This window comes from Zeugodacus cucurbitae, chromosome 6 (genome assembly GCF_028554725.1).
Source record: "Zeugodacus cucurbitae isolate PBARC_wt_2022May chromosome 6, idZeuCucr1.2, whole genome shotgun sequence".
Taxonomy (NCBI): Eukaryota; Metazoa; Arthropoda; class Insecta; order Diptera; family Tephritidae; genus Zeugodacus; species Zeugodacus cucurbitae.
The window spans coordinates 45,990,864-46,009,501 of record NC_071671.1 but is presented as its reverse complement, the minus strand read 5'-3'; the positions used below and the strand labels follow the sequence as shown (position 1 = coordinate 46,009,501).

General features: G+C 34.6%; 5 protein-coding genes across 10 annotated transcripts; 4 read left to right on the top strand and 1 right to left on the bottom strand.

Moving 5' to 3' along the window:
* Nucleotides 1–977: 977 nt before the first annotated feature.
* LOC105209867 (ATPase ASNA1 homolog) lies at nucleotides 978–3,082 on the top strand. Its single transcript, XM_011180517.3, has 6 exons — nucleotides 978–1,221; nucleotides 1,318–1,435; nucleotides 1,498–1,679; nucleotides 1,773–2,031; nucleotides 2,089–2,265; nucleotides 2,329–3,082. The coding sequence occupies exons 1-6, from the start codon at nucleotides 1,109–1,111 to the stop codon at nucleotides 2,473–2,475; spliced, it is 996 nt and encodes a 331-aa protein (XP_011178819.1). The 5' UTR covers nucleotides 978–1,108; the 3' UTR covers nucleotides 2,476–3,082.
* Nucleotides 2,980–3,829, top strand: LOC105209866 (uncharacterized). The gene has a single exon (XM_011180516.3). It carries the CDS (start codon nucleotides 2,994–2,996, stop codon nucleotides 3,465–3,467), a length of 474 nt encoding a protein of 157 aa, XP_011178818.2. The 5' UTR covers nucleotides 2,980–2,993; the 3' UTR covers nucleotides 3,468–3,829.
* A 247-nt stretch (nucleotides 3,830–4,076) lies between these two features.
* Nucleotides 4,077–11,611, top strand: Miro_3 (mitochondrial Rho GTPase). Of its 6 annotated transcripts, none has more exons than XM_054233298.1 (8): nucleotides 4,077–4,216; nucleotides 5,190–5,553; nucleotides 5,646–5,857; nucleotides 5,919–6,071; nucleotides 6,161–7,012; nucleotides 7,072–7,421; nucleotides 8,362–8,400; nucleotides 10,398–11,611. In XM_054233298.1, exons 2-8 carry the CDS (start codon nucleotides 5,355–5,357, stop codon nucleotides 10,534–10,536), a joined length of 1,944 nt encoding a protein of 647 aa, XP_054089273.1. In that variant the 5' UTR covers nucleotides 4,077–4,216; nucleotides 5,190–5,354; the 3' UTR covers nucleotides 10,537–11,611. The 6 variants fall into 6 exon arrangements, with proteins under 6 accessions (XP_054089273.1, XP_011178815.1, XP_054089274.1 ...); XM_011180513.3 differs by having other exon boundaries at nucleotides 8,362–8,424; XM_054233295.1 differs by lacking the exon at nucleotides 4,077–4,216 and adding an exon at nucleotides 4,225–4,448 and having other exon boundaries at nucleotides 8,362–8,424.
* A 2,197-nt stretch (nucleotides 11,612–13,808) lies between these two features.
* LOC105209863 (N6-adenosine-methyltransferase MT-A70-like protein) lies at nucleotides 13,809–16,669 on the bottom strand. The gene is made up of 7 exons (XM_011180512.3): nucleotides 16,359–16,669; nucleotides 15,984–16,292; nucleotides 15,798–15,925; nucleotides 15,147–15,739; nucleotides 14,856–15,079; nucleotides 14,655–14,778; nucleotides 13,809–14,587 (listed from the first exon to the last, which is right to left on the bottom strand). Exons 1-7 carry the CDS (start codon nucleotides 16,519–16,521, stop codon nucleotides 14,140–14,142), a joined length of 1,989 nt encoding a protein of 662 aa, XP_011178814.1. The 5' UTR covers nucleotides 16,522–16,669; the 3' UTR covers nucleotides 13,809–14,139.
* Nucleotides 16,670–16,743: 74 nt separating this feature from the next.
* On the top strand, nucleotides 16,744–18,503 carry Stlk (putative serine/threonine-protein kinase STE20-like). The gene is made up of 4 exons (XM_011180495.3): nucleotides 16,744–17,206; nucleotides 17,276–17,713; nucleotides 17,778–18,017; nucleotides 18,116–18,503. Exons 1-4 carry the CDS (start codon nucleotides 16,891–16,893, stop codon nucleotides 18,187–18,189), a joined length of 1,068 nt encoding a protein of 355 aa, XP_011178797.2. The 5' UTR covers nucleotides 16,744–16,890; the 3' UTR covers nucleotides 18,190–18,503.
* Nucleotides 18,504–18,638: the final 135 nt, after the last annotated feature.

Below are 18,638 nucleotides of genomic sequence, written 5' to 3'. Positions count from 1 at the left end.
GTATCCGCGGTTGGAGATCGGTCATCGCATTAGTTTTAGGTTATAATACAAATGGTGAAACCCGGAACTTGTTACCTTCGTGTGCAATTATAACTGCTTGGAGGGGTATGAAGTGAAATGTTCCCAATTACTTCTGGAATGCCTCGCCTGTGCGAGATCGAGGCAAAAATTTCTTAGATCTTACTTATTTGTACATTCTTAATTCGACTTAACGGATATAGAAGTAAGAATCTCTGCAGATTTGTGGTAGATTCTAAACGCTTTGTCGATTCTTAAATCTAATGGAGGTGGTAAAGTCTGTGGTATCACAAAGTGCTGTCCTTAATAGTCTAAGTGCGTTTACTCTGTTGGGACCTAACATAACCTAACCTAAGTTCTCTGCTTGGCATCGGTCCGTTCACACTTAAATGATTATTGCTAGTATGCGCTGTGGTTAAAGGATACATATGTAAAATTTATGGTTGTATTTGGGACGAAGAGCAACCTGAAGAGTTTCAAGAGCTGCCTTTTCAAAAAAAAAACAACGGTTTGGTGATAATCGACTATTTGATGCCTGAAATTGAAGCTTAGGATCCCGATAACATTTGGTTTCAACTAGACGCCCCTAGTTCCCACTCATCGCAGCAATCATTGGATTTATTGAGAGAATACTTCGTTCAGCAGATAATTTCAAGTTTTGGGATGGTAAAATCTGTTCACGTTGGACTCAACGGAGGGACCCTCTGCCGAGGCCAACATTTGAAAAAGTTTATCTTGCCAAAGAATGTTCTCTCAAATGATAATAAACATTCTGCATTAGAATTGAATTTTCTGGGTTTTTTGCTTTAAGAATGTTAGAAACCTCGAAATGGATCAGCCTTTAATAATAAATTTTAGCTATCCTCATATTCACTTTTAAACGCTTTTAATAGAATGAATATCCCTAAATTGTTATTTCGCACAAATCCATTGTGAATGACCGTTCTCAGTAAAGAAGCAACAAAGAAATCAAATTGACAGCTGACATTTGCCGACACAAACTCGTCATTCTTGCGAATTTTATGTGAATTCGACATTAAAAATTAATTAATTATTTTCATTGCGCCTTAAACAAAATTATATTAATAAAATGAGTGATGACTTTGAACCAATGGAGCCAAGCTTGCGCAATATTGTCGAGCAATCATCATTGAAGTGGATATTTGTAGGCGGCAAAGGTGGTGTTGGTAAAACAACATGCAGGTAAACTATGCAATTACATGTTTTTAAAAATAAATATCCATATAATTTTATTTATAAAAAATTTAATAATTTAATTACTTGTCTTACACCAAACAGCTGCAGTTTAGCGGTGCAAATGTCCAAAGTGCGTGAATCAGTGTTGATCATTTCCACAGATCCAGCCCATAACATTTCTGACGCGTTCGATCAGAAATTCACAAAGGTGCCAACCAAGGTATGAGTTATATATAATAAGATAGTAAAAATCATTTAAATTACCGCTGAATTGTGTTGCAGGTGAATGGCTTCACAAATTTATATGCAATGGAAATTGATCCAAACGCAGGTCTTAACGAATTACCGGATGAATATTTCGAAGGCGAAAATGAAGGTTTACACTTGAGCAAAGGTGTGCTACATGAAGTCATCAATGCTCTGCCTGGTATAGATGAAGCAATGAGCTATGCGGAAGTGATGAAGTGAGTACCAAAATTCAAAATAATCAAAATATTTGTATGTGCATATTTTAATGTGAATTTATAATTTACACTTTTATTTACTACAAATTATAGACTTGTCAAAGCAATGAACTTTTCAGTGGTCATCTTTGATACAGCGCCCACGGGGCATACATTGCGTCTGCTTTCCTTCCCGCAGGTCGTTGAGAAGGGTTTGGGCAAAATGCTGCGATTGAAAATGAAAATTGCTCCATTTATTTCACAAATTGGTGGCATACTAGGTATGGGCGACTTTAACGCAGACTCGCTAACACAAAAGCTTGATGAAATGTTGAAAATAATAAGACAAGTAAATGAGCAATTTAGAAATCCGGTAAGTATTTTTTCTAAACTTGAAAACATATAACATAACTATTGTCTGAATTTATAGGATCAAGCTACATTTGTTTGCGTTTGCATTGCTGAATTCCTTTCGTTGTATGAAACTGAACGACTGGTGCAAGAGTTGACTAAATGCGGCATTGATACACACAATATAATAGTTAATCAACTTTTATTCAAGAAACAAAACCAGGAACCGTGTGGCATGTGTGCCGCGAGATATAAGGTATTGTACTTCGGCACTTTGTTTATGAATTATTTTTTCATTATTTTTATATTTATATTTTAGATACAAGAAAAGTATCTAGATCAAATTGCTGACCTGTATGAAGATTTCCACGTGACAAAATTACCGCTGCTCGAAAAGGAAGTTCGGGGTGTGGAGAATATTAAGAATTTTTCAGAAAACCTGCTTAAACCTTATAGTCCTAATTAATAACTAATTATACAAATAATGTATATACTGGTACGGAAACATTGGTGTAACAATTTCAAAACTAGCGTCTTTATTTCATATAAAAGCAAATGAAATAAATCGTTTCGCAATCACAACTGTATTCCAATTCATATACTTTAATAAAAAACGATGAAGAATATATTTAAATAAATATAGGCTTTCTTAATAAATTTGTTTTTTTAGTTTTTCTTCTTATTATTTAAAGATATCGTTACTATTTGTTTTAATAAAATTATACTAAAGGTACTCATACCGATTATTCATGGAAACCCGATAAACTCACAACACAAGTGAGAGTGAAAATAAAAATGACGTCTAGCTGCGGCAAAAACTCTCCTTTATATAACAAGCAATGACATTTGTGTAAATTCACCGGTGGTAGACGAACTTACGAAATTATCGCATTTCAACCACGAAATACTTTAATAACTTGCAGCAGACAGTCAATCAACTTTAAATAAATTAATACGCAACCAGAAAAACAGCTGCACAAAACAATGGCAAGCGAAGGAGCAAGTAACCAAAATGCAGTTTGCACACTGTGTGACAAGATCGGACTTAAGCCATTCACCAAGCAAAACGTATTCTACTATTACATACCATTGCATGGCGTTGTATCATACTCAGCTTTAGCCGTAAACGTAATGAATCCGGGATTCATTTCAAAGGTTCTACCCAAAAAGGATTTGACTAATGTGCTCTTGCTGAGCAGTTTGGCCGGCGCAGCCTTTTACATATATGGACGACCACATCTACGTACTGTACCAAATAACCGACGTGGTTTATATGCGCTATTAGGAGGATCACTCTTTAGCATGGGTTCGGTGCTCGGTTGGGCTTTAATGAGATCTATATTGCCAAGAGATAACGCAGCTATTGCTACCATTGCGGGTCTGGCTTCGGGAGCCGTCGTTGTTAAGCTGAGTACTGACTATTTCACTGATTGTGACAAACTGGTTACAAAGAATTAAACAAAAATAGCAGTGATCGTGTTATCTTGGTGCTCCTGCAACTAAAGGGACAAATCTAATTTTAGTCATCGACTTTCATCTTTTTTTTTTTATGTAGCAATTAAAAGTTCAATACACCGACCGGAATTTTCGATTGCAGTGGAATATGTGAAAATGCAATGCCGCGCCCAATGGCTGACAACCCGTTTTTTTATATTTGGACAAGCCTTTACTCGTGGATATTGTTTATGTAGTATATAAATATATTTGTACTTCGAACCAGGTTAAAATAAAGTTTAAAGTTAAAATTGCTGCTAATGGATTTCTATAAATATGTAGTAAAAAATAAAATCTAAATACTAAAATGAAAATGTATTTAAAAATATGTTTTTTTTATAAAGAATCATAGTCATATATGCAAAGTATTCATATATATTTGGACGTATATTCATTCCTTTTTGCTTAAATATTTTGTTTTTTTTTTTTAAACGACTTCTCGGTCACCATTACTAAATTGCGCAAGTTATTGAAGTTTATACGAATCATTCTTGTATTTTTATATATATGTATTTGAATATTTATTAAAAAACAATTGTTCTTTTAATTTAAACCAGTATTATGAAACGAATACCAGTTACCCAAATATACAACACTATTAGTATTTTGACAAATAAACCATTCACAATGCTTAATGTCAAATAATCTGTTCATTTATTGAACATACGTTCCCACTGTCTCCACAAAACGAATTTTGATCTGGGGAAGAAAAGGTTGGTGTGCGAAATTTTGCTTTTGTCTGGTTTATGTAATTATTTTGTGATTGAAAAAGCAAGTAATTGCATGGTGAATTAAAACTGATAAACTTTCGTATAATTAATAAATAGTGCTATAATGAATTTGTTCATTTAATTCCAAAACCATGTGACTACGTGCAATAAATACCGACTTGCAAAAATCAGCCTATACGGAAGTTGAGGCAAATGAAAACTCGTCTTGTTGATGGTAGTGGTTGTGTTTTTTTTTGTGTTATGTATGTAGTACCAACAGCACAAGGAAAAGTAAACAGACAGGCGGCGTAAATAGCCTCCTGCGAAGAAGTTTTCCTGTGATAAAACAAAGTGACGCCAAGAGTCTGTGTGTCTTTTTTGACAATCAAACTTCATTGGGCCCCCTACAGTGTGCCAGCAAATAGATTATTTAATTTGCTATTTGAGTGACGTGCAAATAATCACATATATTTTTTGAACGTATTGCAAGGAATTGCATATTATATTATTGCATTTATTGATTTTACCCAGTCTAATAAATACAACCAAACTTATGTGTTTATTAAATGTGTAAGGGGTTTGAACGCTGAAAAAAGATAAAAAATAACGAGTTTCTAAACTTTTTATAGTTTTACGAGTCAGTGAACTAAAAACCTACAAAGGTGTGAAAAATCAAAACCAGAAACTAAAAGTTAAAGACTGTAGTGTGTACGTTGAACCATTTATAGTCCAGTAAAAAGGAAAAATGTTATAATTGAACTATGTCAGATAGCTGTTGTTTGTACTATTTTTTATTGAAAGTTGTTTGGTAGGCAGTTATCGCTTCGATAAGAATACCGTGTGATATATACTTATATAGAAAATAACCTACTTGATATTAATTACACTGCAGAACTGTTGTAGCAAATGCACTGTTTTTCACCAACAACACATTTATCACGTCTATTACATGTGCATATTCTTGTTATATTTTCAGTGAGCATTGCTCAATCTCGGCATAGATGAGTAGTGTACAAAGTAACTTATGGTATCATACGCATTAAAAAAATAAAAAATTTAAAAAACAACTTGCAATACTAAAAACAGACGTTCATTTGAAAACCTGCCCTGCCAGTAAGTACAACCACTTCAAATTGTAACAATGGTCCAATACAACGCCGCTCAGCGAAAAAATGTACGCATATTGTTGGTTGGCGATCCAGGTGTGGGTAAAACATCACTCATACTTTCGCTTGTTAGCGAAGAATTTCCTGAGGATGTACCACCAAAAGCTGAGGAGATAACTATACCCGCAAATGTCACACCTGAACAGGTGCCAACAAATATTGTCGACTATTCAAGTAAGTGATGTCATGTACATTTTAATTTCACATAAGTTCTTATCAGCATTATGCGAGTATTAATTCATCAAAAATGTTGTTGTTTTTTTAAGGTACCGAGCAAACGGACGAAACACTGAATGAGGAGATCGTCAAAGCACATGTTGTTTGTATTGTGTATAGTGTGGAAGATGATGAATCGCTTGATCGCATAACATCGCACTGGCTGCCTTTAATACGAAATGCAATTGGAGAGGATGGACAACGCAAGCCTGTGGTGCTAGTGGGCAATAAAGTAGATCTAATCGAGTACTCAACCATTGATGTAAGTGTTTTAACGTAGTGAAAATTTATTTTGTTCTTACGATATTTCTTATTTTTTTTAGAGTGTATTGACAATAATGGAAGATTTTCCCGAAGTAGAAAGCTGTGTGGAATGTTCTGCTAAAACGCTCCACAACATTTCCGAAATGTTCTACTATGCACAGAAGGCGGTTTTACATCCAACATCACCGCTTTATATAATGGAAGAGCAAGATGTAAGTATTTTTACCGAAATTATCTGATATTACATAAATGTGCTCAGGCAGTCAAAACTTTTATTAATACACATATATTTCTTTTCCAGCTCACGCCAGCTTGCAAGAAATCACTTGTGCGCATATTCAAAATATGCGATATCGATGGTGATAATCTGCTCAATGATTATGAATTGAACTTGTTTCAACGTCGTTGCTTCAACACACCGCTACAGCCACAGATTCTCGACGAAGTCAAAGTGGTTATACAAAAGAATATACCAGATGGCATCTTCCACGATGCAGTTACACTCAAGGGCTTTCTCTTCCTGCACTGCTTGTTCATACAGCGCGGCCGCAATGAAACCACCTGGGCGGTATTGCGTCGCTTCGGTTATAATGAACAGTTAGAAATGTGTAAGGATTATTTGCGGCCAACATTGAAAATACCACCCGGTAGTAGCACTGAATTATCACATCGTGGCCAACAGTTTCTTACAGCGTTATTCGAACGTTACGATAAAGACGGCGACGGCGCGCTATCACCCGAAGAGCATAAAATGCTCTTCAGTACATGTCCATCAGCGCCTTGGTCCTATTCGACAGATATACGTAAATCATGCCCCACCAACGATCAGGGTTGGGTGACACTGCACGGCTGGATGTGCCGTTGGACGCTAATGACACTTATCGATGTCTTAAAGACACTCGAGTACTTGGCGTATTTGGGCTTCAATGTGCACGAGAACGATAGTCAACTGGCAGCGATACATGTCACACGTGAACGACGCATTGATTTGGCCAAACGACAAAGTAGTCGCTCCGTGTATATGTGTCATGTGATTGGTCCAAAGGGCGCTGGTAAGACGGGGTTGTGTCGTGGGTTCTTAGTGGACGACATGAAAAGTCTGATTGGCAAAGAATTCAAGACTAATGTGGTGCATTGCGTCAACACAGTGCAGGTAGAATTAAAAATAAATATTTTTTTACATAAAATAATTTATATTTCCTCTACCACCAGGTTTATGGCCAGGAAAAACATCTTATCTTACGCGATATAGATGTAAAACACGCGTTAGACCCATTGCAGCCACAAGAGGTTAATTGCGATGTCGCATGCCTCGTTTATGACTCATCCAATCCGCGTTCATTCGAGTACATTGCACGTATTTACATCAAATATTATGCGGAGAGCAAAATTCCTGTTATGATTGTGGGCACCAAAGGTGACTTAGATGAGCGACGGCAAGATTACTTACTGCAACCATCGGAGTTTTGTACCAAATACAAATTACTGCCACCACACCTGTACAGCTTGAAGAGTAATAAGAAAGAGGTTTACACAAAATTGGCAACCATGGCGGCATTCCCGTGAGTAGTGCATACGATTGTGTAGTGCTTATCTATATATATTTACATATTTACTTGCATATTGCATTTAACACACATCCAAACAAATTGGCTAAGGCGCATTGCTTATCGTTACATTATGGTATTTGTCCAAAAAATATTTTAGGTTAGGGTGAATATGTGTGTTTCTGTTATTGTGGTTGTAAGCAGTTAATGTCCACTCTACCACTGTTCTATTTGTCTCAAGTATTTCTTAGTAAATATAATCCACTAATAAGTGTTTATTTACTGCTGAAGTAGTAAAGTAGTTAATATTTTAAATTTTTTTTTCCGTAACACAAGGAGATTAATTTTATTTATTTTAACACTTATTTGTTGTTGCAAGCATAGCTAATTTGTTATCATTTTTAAATATTTTTTATTTGTTATTTTTCCAAAAATATTAATACACGCAAATATATATAACTATAGATTTTTCCAAAACTTATTACAAGATATTTTGTTTTATCAAAAAAAATTAAAATTATTTTAAATATTTTTTATATCTTTTATATTTGAATAAAATTTCAACAAAATCGAAATTTCATTTTATATATTTAATCAAACACAAAAACTGTATTCAACAAATTATGCACAAATTCTCTTTCAATAATCAAAACAATAAATTTAATATTATTCTTCCTTTATCTTCTAACTGCTGCATCAACTAATAAATAATAAACCAAAAACAAAAACAAAACAAACGAATATTCTCCAAATATCTCGCGTACGCGCCACACAACTCCTTCACCAAATCCCCTGCATTTTGATTGTCTTCGCTTTGGCTGGTGTTTGATTGTTGCACAAAAACAAATAAATAACGTATAATACATAACGAAATTGAAATTGAAATCGCATAAATTTTGTAAACATTAATTAACAACAACAACAACTACGACTGTTTGCGCGCGTTCAAACGCAGTCGCTTTCAAGCCGCATGGATACTCTTTTACAAGCACAGGTTGGTACAGCTGTGGGAATCAGCGTAAGTGTGAAACTTCTTAATGCCATTTAAACAGCCGAACGAGCCACTAATATCGTACTATCCATACATTGTGTTTATTTATTTTCTCTTTTTCGAGCAAATATACTTTTTGTACAAAAGCAAAATACACCATAGTGTAAAATATGTGCATAGCCGTACAGCAAAATGCAAATAATAATAATAATAGCAACAAAATTATATATTTTTAGTACATATATACTCGTAGTCATGATAACTATCACCATTTTAAAACAAAAAAGTTTATATATTTTTTTTAAATTAAAATTACTATTTTTTTCAACGAATTTGTATATAATTTATACGATTGGCAAAGCTTTAAAAGCCATCATTTGCACTTTTTATGTTTTCCGTAGCAATTTCACCTAGATATGTATGTACATGGTCGTATGGATATAGTAACATTTATTTTTGTACATTGAATATTTACATAGACATAGACTCTTTGCGTAAAACATACTCTCGTATTTCGTTTCAAATTTTATTTGTTATTTGTGTATTTCACTCATTCAACCAAGTGCGCACCTTATTTTACTCATAGATTGATAATGTTAATAAATGCATTCTGGTGGAGGCAGAATGTTAAAAACTTAAGAAAATTATTTATTATTATAATTTGTTATTTAGTCACTCTAGTAGTTCCAACGAACGTTTTCATCCGTTCCCAATACGGTGTTTGGATCTACGTATCAAACTAACAATACTGATGGGACTGTAAGCTTAGGAATCATCTATACAATCTCATAAGAAACATTTCGCTTCTGTGACATAGAGGATGAAACTCCCTTACACCTACAGTTAGAACTTGCAGCATTTCACAGGAGCAAGAGTAAAATGTTGGGACTTAGCAACCCAACTGAGGAGCGCATCGGCTCTCTTACTCCCAGCTCCGTTCTTGAATATGTCGAGAGTTGATGTAGACCTCGGGAGTGCACAATAGACCGGAGATCGCAGTGCATACCACTACAAATTTTCTATTATATTTCTATGTATCAATGACGAAGTCGGACTTTTAATCGGCTTAGGGCTATCAACTCGGCAGTATTCTTGAAAATTGTTTGTGAAATGTTTTCTGTCGCTAAAATAATCAAATCAAATAATTTAAAATGTATCTTATCGATCTCAATTATCTAATAACCTCAATGTTTCTTAAAAATATTGGATGCAATTTTGCTTAATCGAATAGAAATCGCATAATAAATATCTCAACTTTAGCGGCATCTAACGTCAATACCTATAGAATAAAGAATAACTACCGAATAGTCCATTACAATTCATACTGCCATCCAATACACCTTCTCCTACAGTCCAACTTCTTCGAAACAACCCCTGATTAGTTTAAGCTGTCGGAATATGATTTTTTTCAAAACTGTTTTCAAAAGTTTTTGTTGTTTTTTTTTTCAAAAAATTCTTTTTTTTTAAAGTTCTTTTTATTTTTTTTTAATTCTTTTTCAATTTTTTTTGTTGTTTTTTTTTTCAAAAGAATTTTTTTTTTTTTTTTTCGAAAAAAGTTTTTTATTTTTTTAAATTTTTTTTTCAAGTTTTTTTTATATTTTATAAGTTTTTTTCCAAAAAGGTTTTTTTTTCAAAAGTTTTTCCTGCCTCAAATTGAATGCATTTATTAAAACGTTGCACACTCCATTCTGCCAACTCTCCTGCAACCCCTTCTCTCTCACACCCGTTTTTCTACACGCACTAACCTCCTTTAATTACTGTGAATATCTTAGGATTATTTGTGGTTTTCATCTTATCCACTCATGATTTTAATTTTATGATTTCTCTCAGTATTTTTTCGTAAACTCTTGAGATGTACCAACAAGTTACTATGATGCCTTCTCGCTTTGGTTGTAGTATTCTCCAATTTAATTGCATGTTTATGCCTACAAACATTTCTCTTACAATTTAGCTAATATTTTTTTTTATTTTACGTTTTTTTTCTACGCGCCCACAAACAGACATCTACGTCAGTTTGGTTTGATGACAGAGGATCCGCAACTTTGGTGGAAAGCCGGTTTGGGTGTTGCCGCCGCCACAGTACTGGGTTTTGTTGTGCTCAAAGCACTGCATAGCGCCGGCGCGCATGTGCGTTACTAATGTCAACTACTATTGTAGCACACGATAATGGCAATTTGGCTGGAGAAGGCGTAGTCACCATACGGGCATATAATGCAACAACACATACACACAGATAAGCTGTATAAAATCGCGCATCCATTTCCGATTTTGGAACTTTTGTAATATTCAACTATGATAAGATCCCACACAACACTCGCGTTCCACACTCCATCCATTTAGAAAATTGTATAAAGCTTGCTAATTTGTTAAGTTTCTTTGGCAAACGCGCAGACAAATTGATTTGTGGAAATTAGAAGCAGCTAAATTGTTTGTGTGAAAAAAATTTTAAACTTTTTGGAACCCATTTGGAACAAAATTTTTGTTTTAATGTGAAATAAGAAATCACACCAAAATTAATTGCAACAAAAGAAAATTGTAAGCACTTTAGTTTAATGTTTATTTAAAGAGAATATAAATAATTTATATAAAAGAGCCTACATACATACATACATACATATATGTATAACATTTCATAAATAACATGTTTCTGTTTGTAAATACATACTTACTAACCTTAACCTTAACCAATTGATTTAATGCTAATGCGCTGCGTTCGTTGATAACGGCGTTTCGTTTAACGCTTAAATCGCTAATTTTACGCTGACACCAATGCATTACACACACACTTGTAATATTGTATCTACATATATATACATACTATAAATAGTAATAATAAAATTATTTTAAATTTGAAGTTGATGACGACGTGAATCATTTGAAAATCAATCGGATAGCAATACCAATTAGCATATAGTATAAACAATATATAATATATATATATGTGCATGCATACCTATGTATGTTACATAGTGTAAGCTATATTAATCACATGAATGAAAAATTATTTTTGTAAATCATAAGCTAAGTAGTACATACATACATACATCTAAAGAAACCGTTTGGTTGTTGCGTGCTTTTGAAAAAGCGCCAATTGAATTGAATTACGGTCAGTCGGATACGTCATATGCGGGCATTTGTGTTTTTTAAATTAAGTACTCTTTATGTTTTGTATGTGTTTTTATTTGTTTTTCAATAAAAGATTCACATACACAAACGCATACATATTTACACATAATTACTTATACGTATATATGTATATACATATTGTAATTTTATTTAAATGAACTTTATTATAAAAAAACAATAATAATCGGCTTCATGAGTTCAAGAAATTATCAACTCTTCCAATTAATAAATCTAAATGAGAAGCAAATATGAAATATAGTTTTTTATATGGTCATTCGAAGTTATTGCATACATTTTAAGTCAACAAAGTATTTCCATTTTTAGAGAACCATTCACCAACTACAGTTGAACTTCCCTAACTCGAACCACCATAATCCACAAACAAACCTCGAGTTGTGGAAGGTAATTTGTATGAAATTTGTCTTCTATTGCCAATTCAAAACTTCCAGTTATGGAACACTTCGAGTTATAGAAGCTCGAGTTATGAAAATTCATCTGTATTTCAAAAAACAAAAAAAAAAATTACAACAAATTCGTTATTGAAACTATATATTGGCAGCCATGAAAGAACTAAATCGGTTTGAGTAACTATTTTCATGCGAGATTCATCGTACGCCAATACTGTCACGAATTTGAATATCCGTTGTTTAAGCCAAGTTATTACTGAAACAATCGGCCCTATTCCCGCTGTCATTGTCGTTTTAATAGTCTCTTCCAAGTCGTATTCTTGAAGTATATCGTAACGCCAAAGAAGAGTTATCGAAATTTTTAGACATTGAAAATAGTATACTTTAAGGCGCTCTTTTTCCAATAGAAACTTCTTATGTAACGAGAAACATCTTTAAAGCCGACCTTAATGGATTTTATGCGATTCTCTATTGACTTTAAACAACGGTATCACTGTACTTGTTGCACTTGCGTTTATCTGCCCAACAATTTTAGTCTTCCATCTTTATTTGATTTTTTTTTTATTGGAGATATGTTAGAAAGATGGTTATATGAGTGCTGGCGTGTATACCAAAACTTCTTTGGTAAGTCGTGAAATCTGCGTCCTTCAAGCTTCCTTCTAAAATATGTGAGACTTCCAGCGTCTCATGCTCCTCGCTTCCGGCTAATCCGACTACTCTACCTGGTGATCCAGCTAATTACCGAACCGCTTCAAATTCGCAACAGTTTCTTCCAAAGGAGATAGTGATAACTGTTTATTTACTTTTCATATTGTTGCTCTAGCTTCAGACTTGTTGTCTACCATTTTTTCTTCGTTTTGAATTTTAAGACCTTTTATATCTTAAATATAGTCTTAGATATAAAAATTCAACTTTATTAACTTTATGCCAACCATCTCCGACACGAGATGGCGGTGTGAATGGATTTATTTTTTTGGAAATATTCTTAAAAATCGAAAATTAAAGGTTTTATTCATTTTCTAAAATCTTTGGCATATGCAGGATATTTTTCCATTTCAGAAATTAAAACAAGAAAACTGTTTCCGATTTGGAATTTTCATCTTCATTTCAAATATTCCTTCAAACAACCGCGTCGTTTCTATGTCGCTCTCAACGACTGTTTCTATTACGTTTCTATACTCGTTTCAAATTGGGGAATCTCAATATATTTTCGATAAATGACTGTTCGGAGTGCGGTATTCTAACACTGCAGCCAGACGACCACACCGGTGCGGCGTAATTGAAGAGCGACCGGCCAATTAATTGCCTTGTAATTGGCAAGTAACATTTTTTTCTTTTCTTCGGCTCTGTACGTTGGTCATTATCGCAGTCATATAGGGAGTGAAGGGATGCAGACTCTCGAAGGTAATACCGAATATTTTAGGGTTATTCACGATCGTTATTGATATATCATCGACGCGAATGTAAAGGTTTAGTCTGTACTCCTTCGTCCAATTGTTAAATAGAGTCACCGTTTAGCAGTCGTGGATTTAGCAGAAGAGACATTGTATCATATCGGTCAGTATTGAACAGTAGATACTCTCACGTATTGAGACAAGGCAAACGGTAGAATTGAACTTTTCCAGACATCTGGCGATTCGACAAATCGATCGATTGTTGATACAATTTTTTTATTTATCCCAAAAAAATATTAGGGTGTGTCTCGTTTACATAGGCCCGACTGTCGTGGTATGTATTTTTTTATCATGTTATTTTCATATCATTATTCAAATTTTAAATTTACCTAAAAATCACAATTTCAATGAAAAAATCAAAACATTTATATTCAGTCAGCGCTAAATTCAATATACTGTATTAACATTACCCGAAGTAATTTTCTGCACATTTTCGTTAATTTACTTTCAGCATTTTTATTCATTTGTTATCTTGTAGTTAAACTAAACAGAATTTTATCAACTTAGTAATACAAATATAGATTCGGTAATTAATACAAGTTAGTCTCATACAAGCACATACAAAAAAGTAATTTAACACGAATGAGGTATGTTAACTTAAATGAAGTATTTCAATTGACCATTGTAGTTTGACGTTGTTCTTGTCTATTTATTACTACGTACGTATGTTTATGCACTTTATATATTTATTTATTCATTTATTTTTAGATTACTTGTGTGTATGTAAGTTTAGCACTAATACGTCAAGTATTTTTTCACTTCTTCACTGCACTTGCTGAATTTGCTGTTGCACCAGTCGTAGCGGCAGCTGCGGCCGGTGACATGCAATTCCCATCGGGATAACGCTTCTGAAATTGTGTTATCAATTCGGGATCCACTAAGCGTATGCCATCCAATTGATTGCCCAACGTAATCCAATTCGGTTGCACATTGTGTGGCCGACCGAATAGCTCAATTTTACGTGTGCCCGGACTAAGACGTTCAATTATGCCATAGATTTCATCGGGTTTATGTGAGGTGGCGCGTACCTCCGCTACAATGACATCACAATCAAGTCCACGATTCAGATTCTTCGGATTACCCTTCATGCCCACCAGGCAGTGTTCCTTGCCGTGATTCAACCAATGACCGGTGCGGCCTGTGCGTATGATGCGCTGCAATTGATTCGTTTTCACCCAAATGAGTTCGTCCACACGTTCGTAGCTATACAACAATAAAAACAAAAAAAAATTACTATAAAAGCAATTGAAAGTAATAATACAAAACGTACCCCCAGAGCTTTAAGCATTCCCTGCCTAATTCCATCGCACGACCTGTTACCCATAAGAAGATGAGTCCGTCATCCTGCAGCGCTGGCACGCCCAACTGACGCATCTCATCGTCTGACATGGTGCCTTTAAAATAAATTGGGTAAATTAGTAGTAAAAACATAATTGAGGAATTAATTTCATTTTGTATAATAAATACGTACCGTAAGGCAATTCCATGTGTATATCCCATGGTGGATCAGCCATTACAACAGCAAATTTACCCAATACCGTCATATCGAGATAACGCAAATCACATTGTATCCATTGTGGCGGATATAATGTAACGCTGGGATCAATGCTGCGTTTAATGCAAAGTTTTGTTTTGACATCGACTGGTTTATTAGTGTTGATATTGGGTAACGTGTCAACTTCATAATGCACATATCTAGTCACAAATAAACATAGAATTTATATATTATTTAATATATTTGCCTTTCCTTAACTTTACTCACTTGCATGTAGCCATGTGGAAGCACGTGTTGAGGAAACTGCAATCACCCAGTGATTCATCGGTATGTGATTGTATGATTTTCTTAAAATGCAATTTAGTGCAAGTATCCAACATTTCTATGGGTTCGTCTGTTGATTGTTGTGAATCAGCTTCAGCGTCTTTCAGATTATCTGAAACAATCTCACCATCCTCTGCACCAGAGTCGCTAGCCTTATTATCGCTTTCCGTTTCCCTTATACTGTTATTGCCGTTACTGTCGGATGTTGAATTTGGGTCAGTTATGTTTGTTGTTTCGTCGGCATTGGTTTGCGGATTTGATTCATCAGCGTCTGCGCTGAGTTTACTAGCAGCATCATTTTCGAGTTTGCGATCACGCTTCTTCTTTGCGGCCATTTCCGCAGTGGCTTGCTGTGCTTTTAGACACTCTACCTTGGTGCCATGTGGACAAAATTCCATTACTTGCGCGCCGCCATGCGATTTGAACTTCTCAGCAACGGAACGTTCTTTGGCAGTTGGTTTGGTTAGCAATTCGAGTATTTCTTCGCCAACTTGCTTACTTTGCTTCTCGCGCGTCGATGGCATGGAAAGCAGCGACTATGGAAATGATTTATGAATTAAAATAAAAATCTAAAATACATGTGCAAACACAAACCATTATATCATCAGAGGCATCCGCACCACTGCCGGACGCGTCTTTACGCGTATGTGGACCCGAATTCACATCAATTTTAGCGGATTTGTTAAGATTACAATCCTTGTTCTCCGCATCGTTTGCATCGACTAAATAAGGAGTTATTTCGCAAAATAATATTTATAGTTATTTTTTTTAAATACTTACATTTGCGTTTCAGTTCTTCTTTAATACCAATATAGCCATCATTTACCACTTCCTTATACAAATCTAAAATTATGTTGGTTTCCACCGAAATAACTTCGCAGCCCACATCCTTACCGATTGTGACGCTTTTAATATTAACTGCGCCTTGTTCAGCTAATTTGTTGAGCGTGTAATTGATTACATGTGGTACGGGTGCTTTATCCAAATATGTAGATACTTTTTCCAATAATTGTGTTGAAATTATAGGAAGCACAAGTGTATTGGAGGAAAGCGCCTGCAATACCGCTTTCTCTGTTTCGGCATTGTTTTCTGTGGGAATAAATATTTATGAGAATTAATAATTTTATACAATTGTTACTGTAGCAGCAAACGTACCCAATTCCCCGGTTGGATTAGGTGAGTCCTTAACTGTGTCGACAACACTATTTGGTGATGAAGATAGCAAACCGGCACGTTCTTTCTTTCGTTTCTCCAACTTTTCTCGCAGTGTATGACGCTTACTTTTCACAGCTTTTATTTCATCCCAAGCATCTGCCATTGTACAACCCGAACACAATACAAATGCTCCCTTTAAAAATAAATAATTATTCTCACGAACTGTGACAATTTTACCAATTAACAAAACATAAATTGCGAAAGGTGTAAAAAGAAAACAATTGATGCTACTTTAATGCTTCTTCTCTCACAATCACTATTCACAATGGTTAAGAAATGAGCCGGGCAATGCATTGACATATATGAAGAAACATAATAATAACAACAATGTGTTGTTGTTATTGGTTTGCTCAATGAAAACATCAAACCCAATATCAAGTGCAAAAGAAAACAACAACAACTATAAAGGGCTAGAAAATTACTTAATTGGTCAATATTTTACTAGTGAAAAGTCTTGAAAATTTTACACAGAATGTTTGGGTGCAATCCTTTGGACTACGATTTGAAAGTGGAATTATCAAGATGCTTTAATGGTATTGGCACAGTTTACTTAGCACAATATTTACCCAATGGACAACATATCGCAGTCAAAAAGTATCGTATGGATAAGGCAAGCAAAGAGGAGAGCATCTTAGCGCGTGATGAACTGCTTATCATGCGTCAATTTAATCATCCCAACATACATACATTCCATACATCATTTGTATATGGAAATGAGCTCTTTCAGATAGCTCCATTGATGTGTTTTGGCAGCTGCAAAGACACCATCGCCAACTGCTTTCGTGCTGGTAGGTGTACAGAAAAAATATTTATAGGCACAGCTTTGCAAAAAAAAATTATAATGTGTTATTTATTAGGTTTTCCTGAAATTTTTGTTGCATTAATAATGCGAGATGTGCTCTCCGGCCTGGAGTATCTACATCGTCGTGGTTTTATACATCGCTCCATACGTGCCAGCCACATATTACTCAATCAAACAAAAGCAGTATTAGCTGGTTTCCGTGAGTGCACTAGCATTGTAGCGCATGGTGAACGTATCGCGGCATTGCATCACTTAGCACCATGCAGTGCACGTAGTCTTAACTGGTTGGCACCGGAAGTTTTGGAGCAGAACATAAAGGGTTACACAGAGAAATCAGATATTTACTCAATTGGTATAACATGCTGTGAACTATCGAACGGCGTGGAACCTTTTGCTGATGCACAACCAACATTTATGTTCACAGAGAAGTTGCGTGGCAATGTGCCAACATTATTGGATCGTTCGACATGTCCGGCAAGCGAGGAAATGATAGGTGAGCGTACATTAGCACATAAAATATGATTTTCGTTATATTTTTTGCATACAACCATTATTAGAAATTGTCGCCAGTACCGATTCAGACTCGATTAGACAAGCACAGCAAATATACTGTCAACGTGTATTTTCCGATGAATTCCATCAAATGACCGAAATTTGTATGGAGAAAAAGCCAGCCAGTCGTTGGTCAGCATTGCAGCTCCTCAATCATTCCTTTTTCAAACAATGTCGACACACAAGCATTCTCGATCAATTACAACGTTTCGGTTTAGAGACGAAAGACTATTCACAGATAAGAGGCACGTATGCATTTATGGAATGCATTTGTAGAAAAAATAAATAATTGACAGCTATATTTAATATATTATTTATATTTAAAAATTATTTTTATCTATAGACGAAAGCTTAGCCCTCTGCACCGATTTGAGCGAGTTGAATGTACACAGCAATGAATGGAACTGGGATTTTTAATCCACCTTAACGAAATTACCGCAATTAAGCCATACCAGCACACAAGTTTATATATGTTCATACAAATATATATATATACGATTTTATACGTACAATTATTTAGCTGTAATTTTAGTCTGTATTTGTTAATTCCATGTTAAATTTAAAAATAAATATCAAAATGTTTGTACTTACGCAATGCCTCCAAGAGAGAATATTAAAGACTACAAAAATAAAGCAGTTTGTTAATTTCTTACAAGGGATTTAAACAAAATAATTAAAATGTATTTCATTCCCTCTTGTCATCTTAGCAGTGTATTTAATGTCCACACTGACACTTATTTGAAATAAAATATATTTATATGTATTTAAAATGTTTCTTTTATTTCAATTAATATTATGCATTTTTAATTCTTAATTGCTTATTCAATATTAATATTAATGTTTAACAATTTTTATTATTAATACAA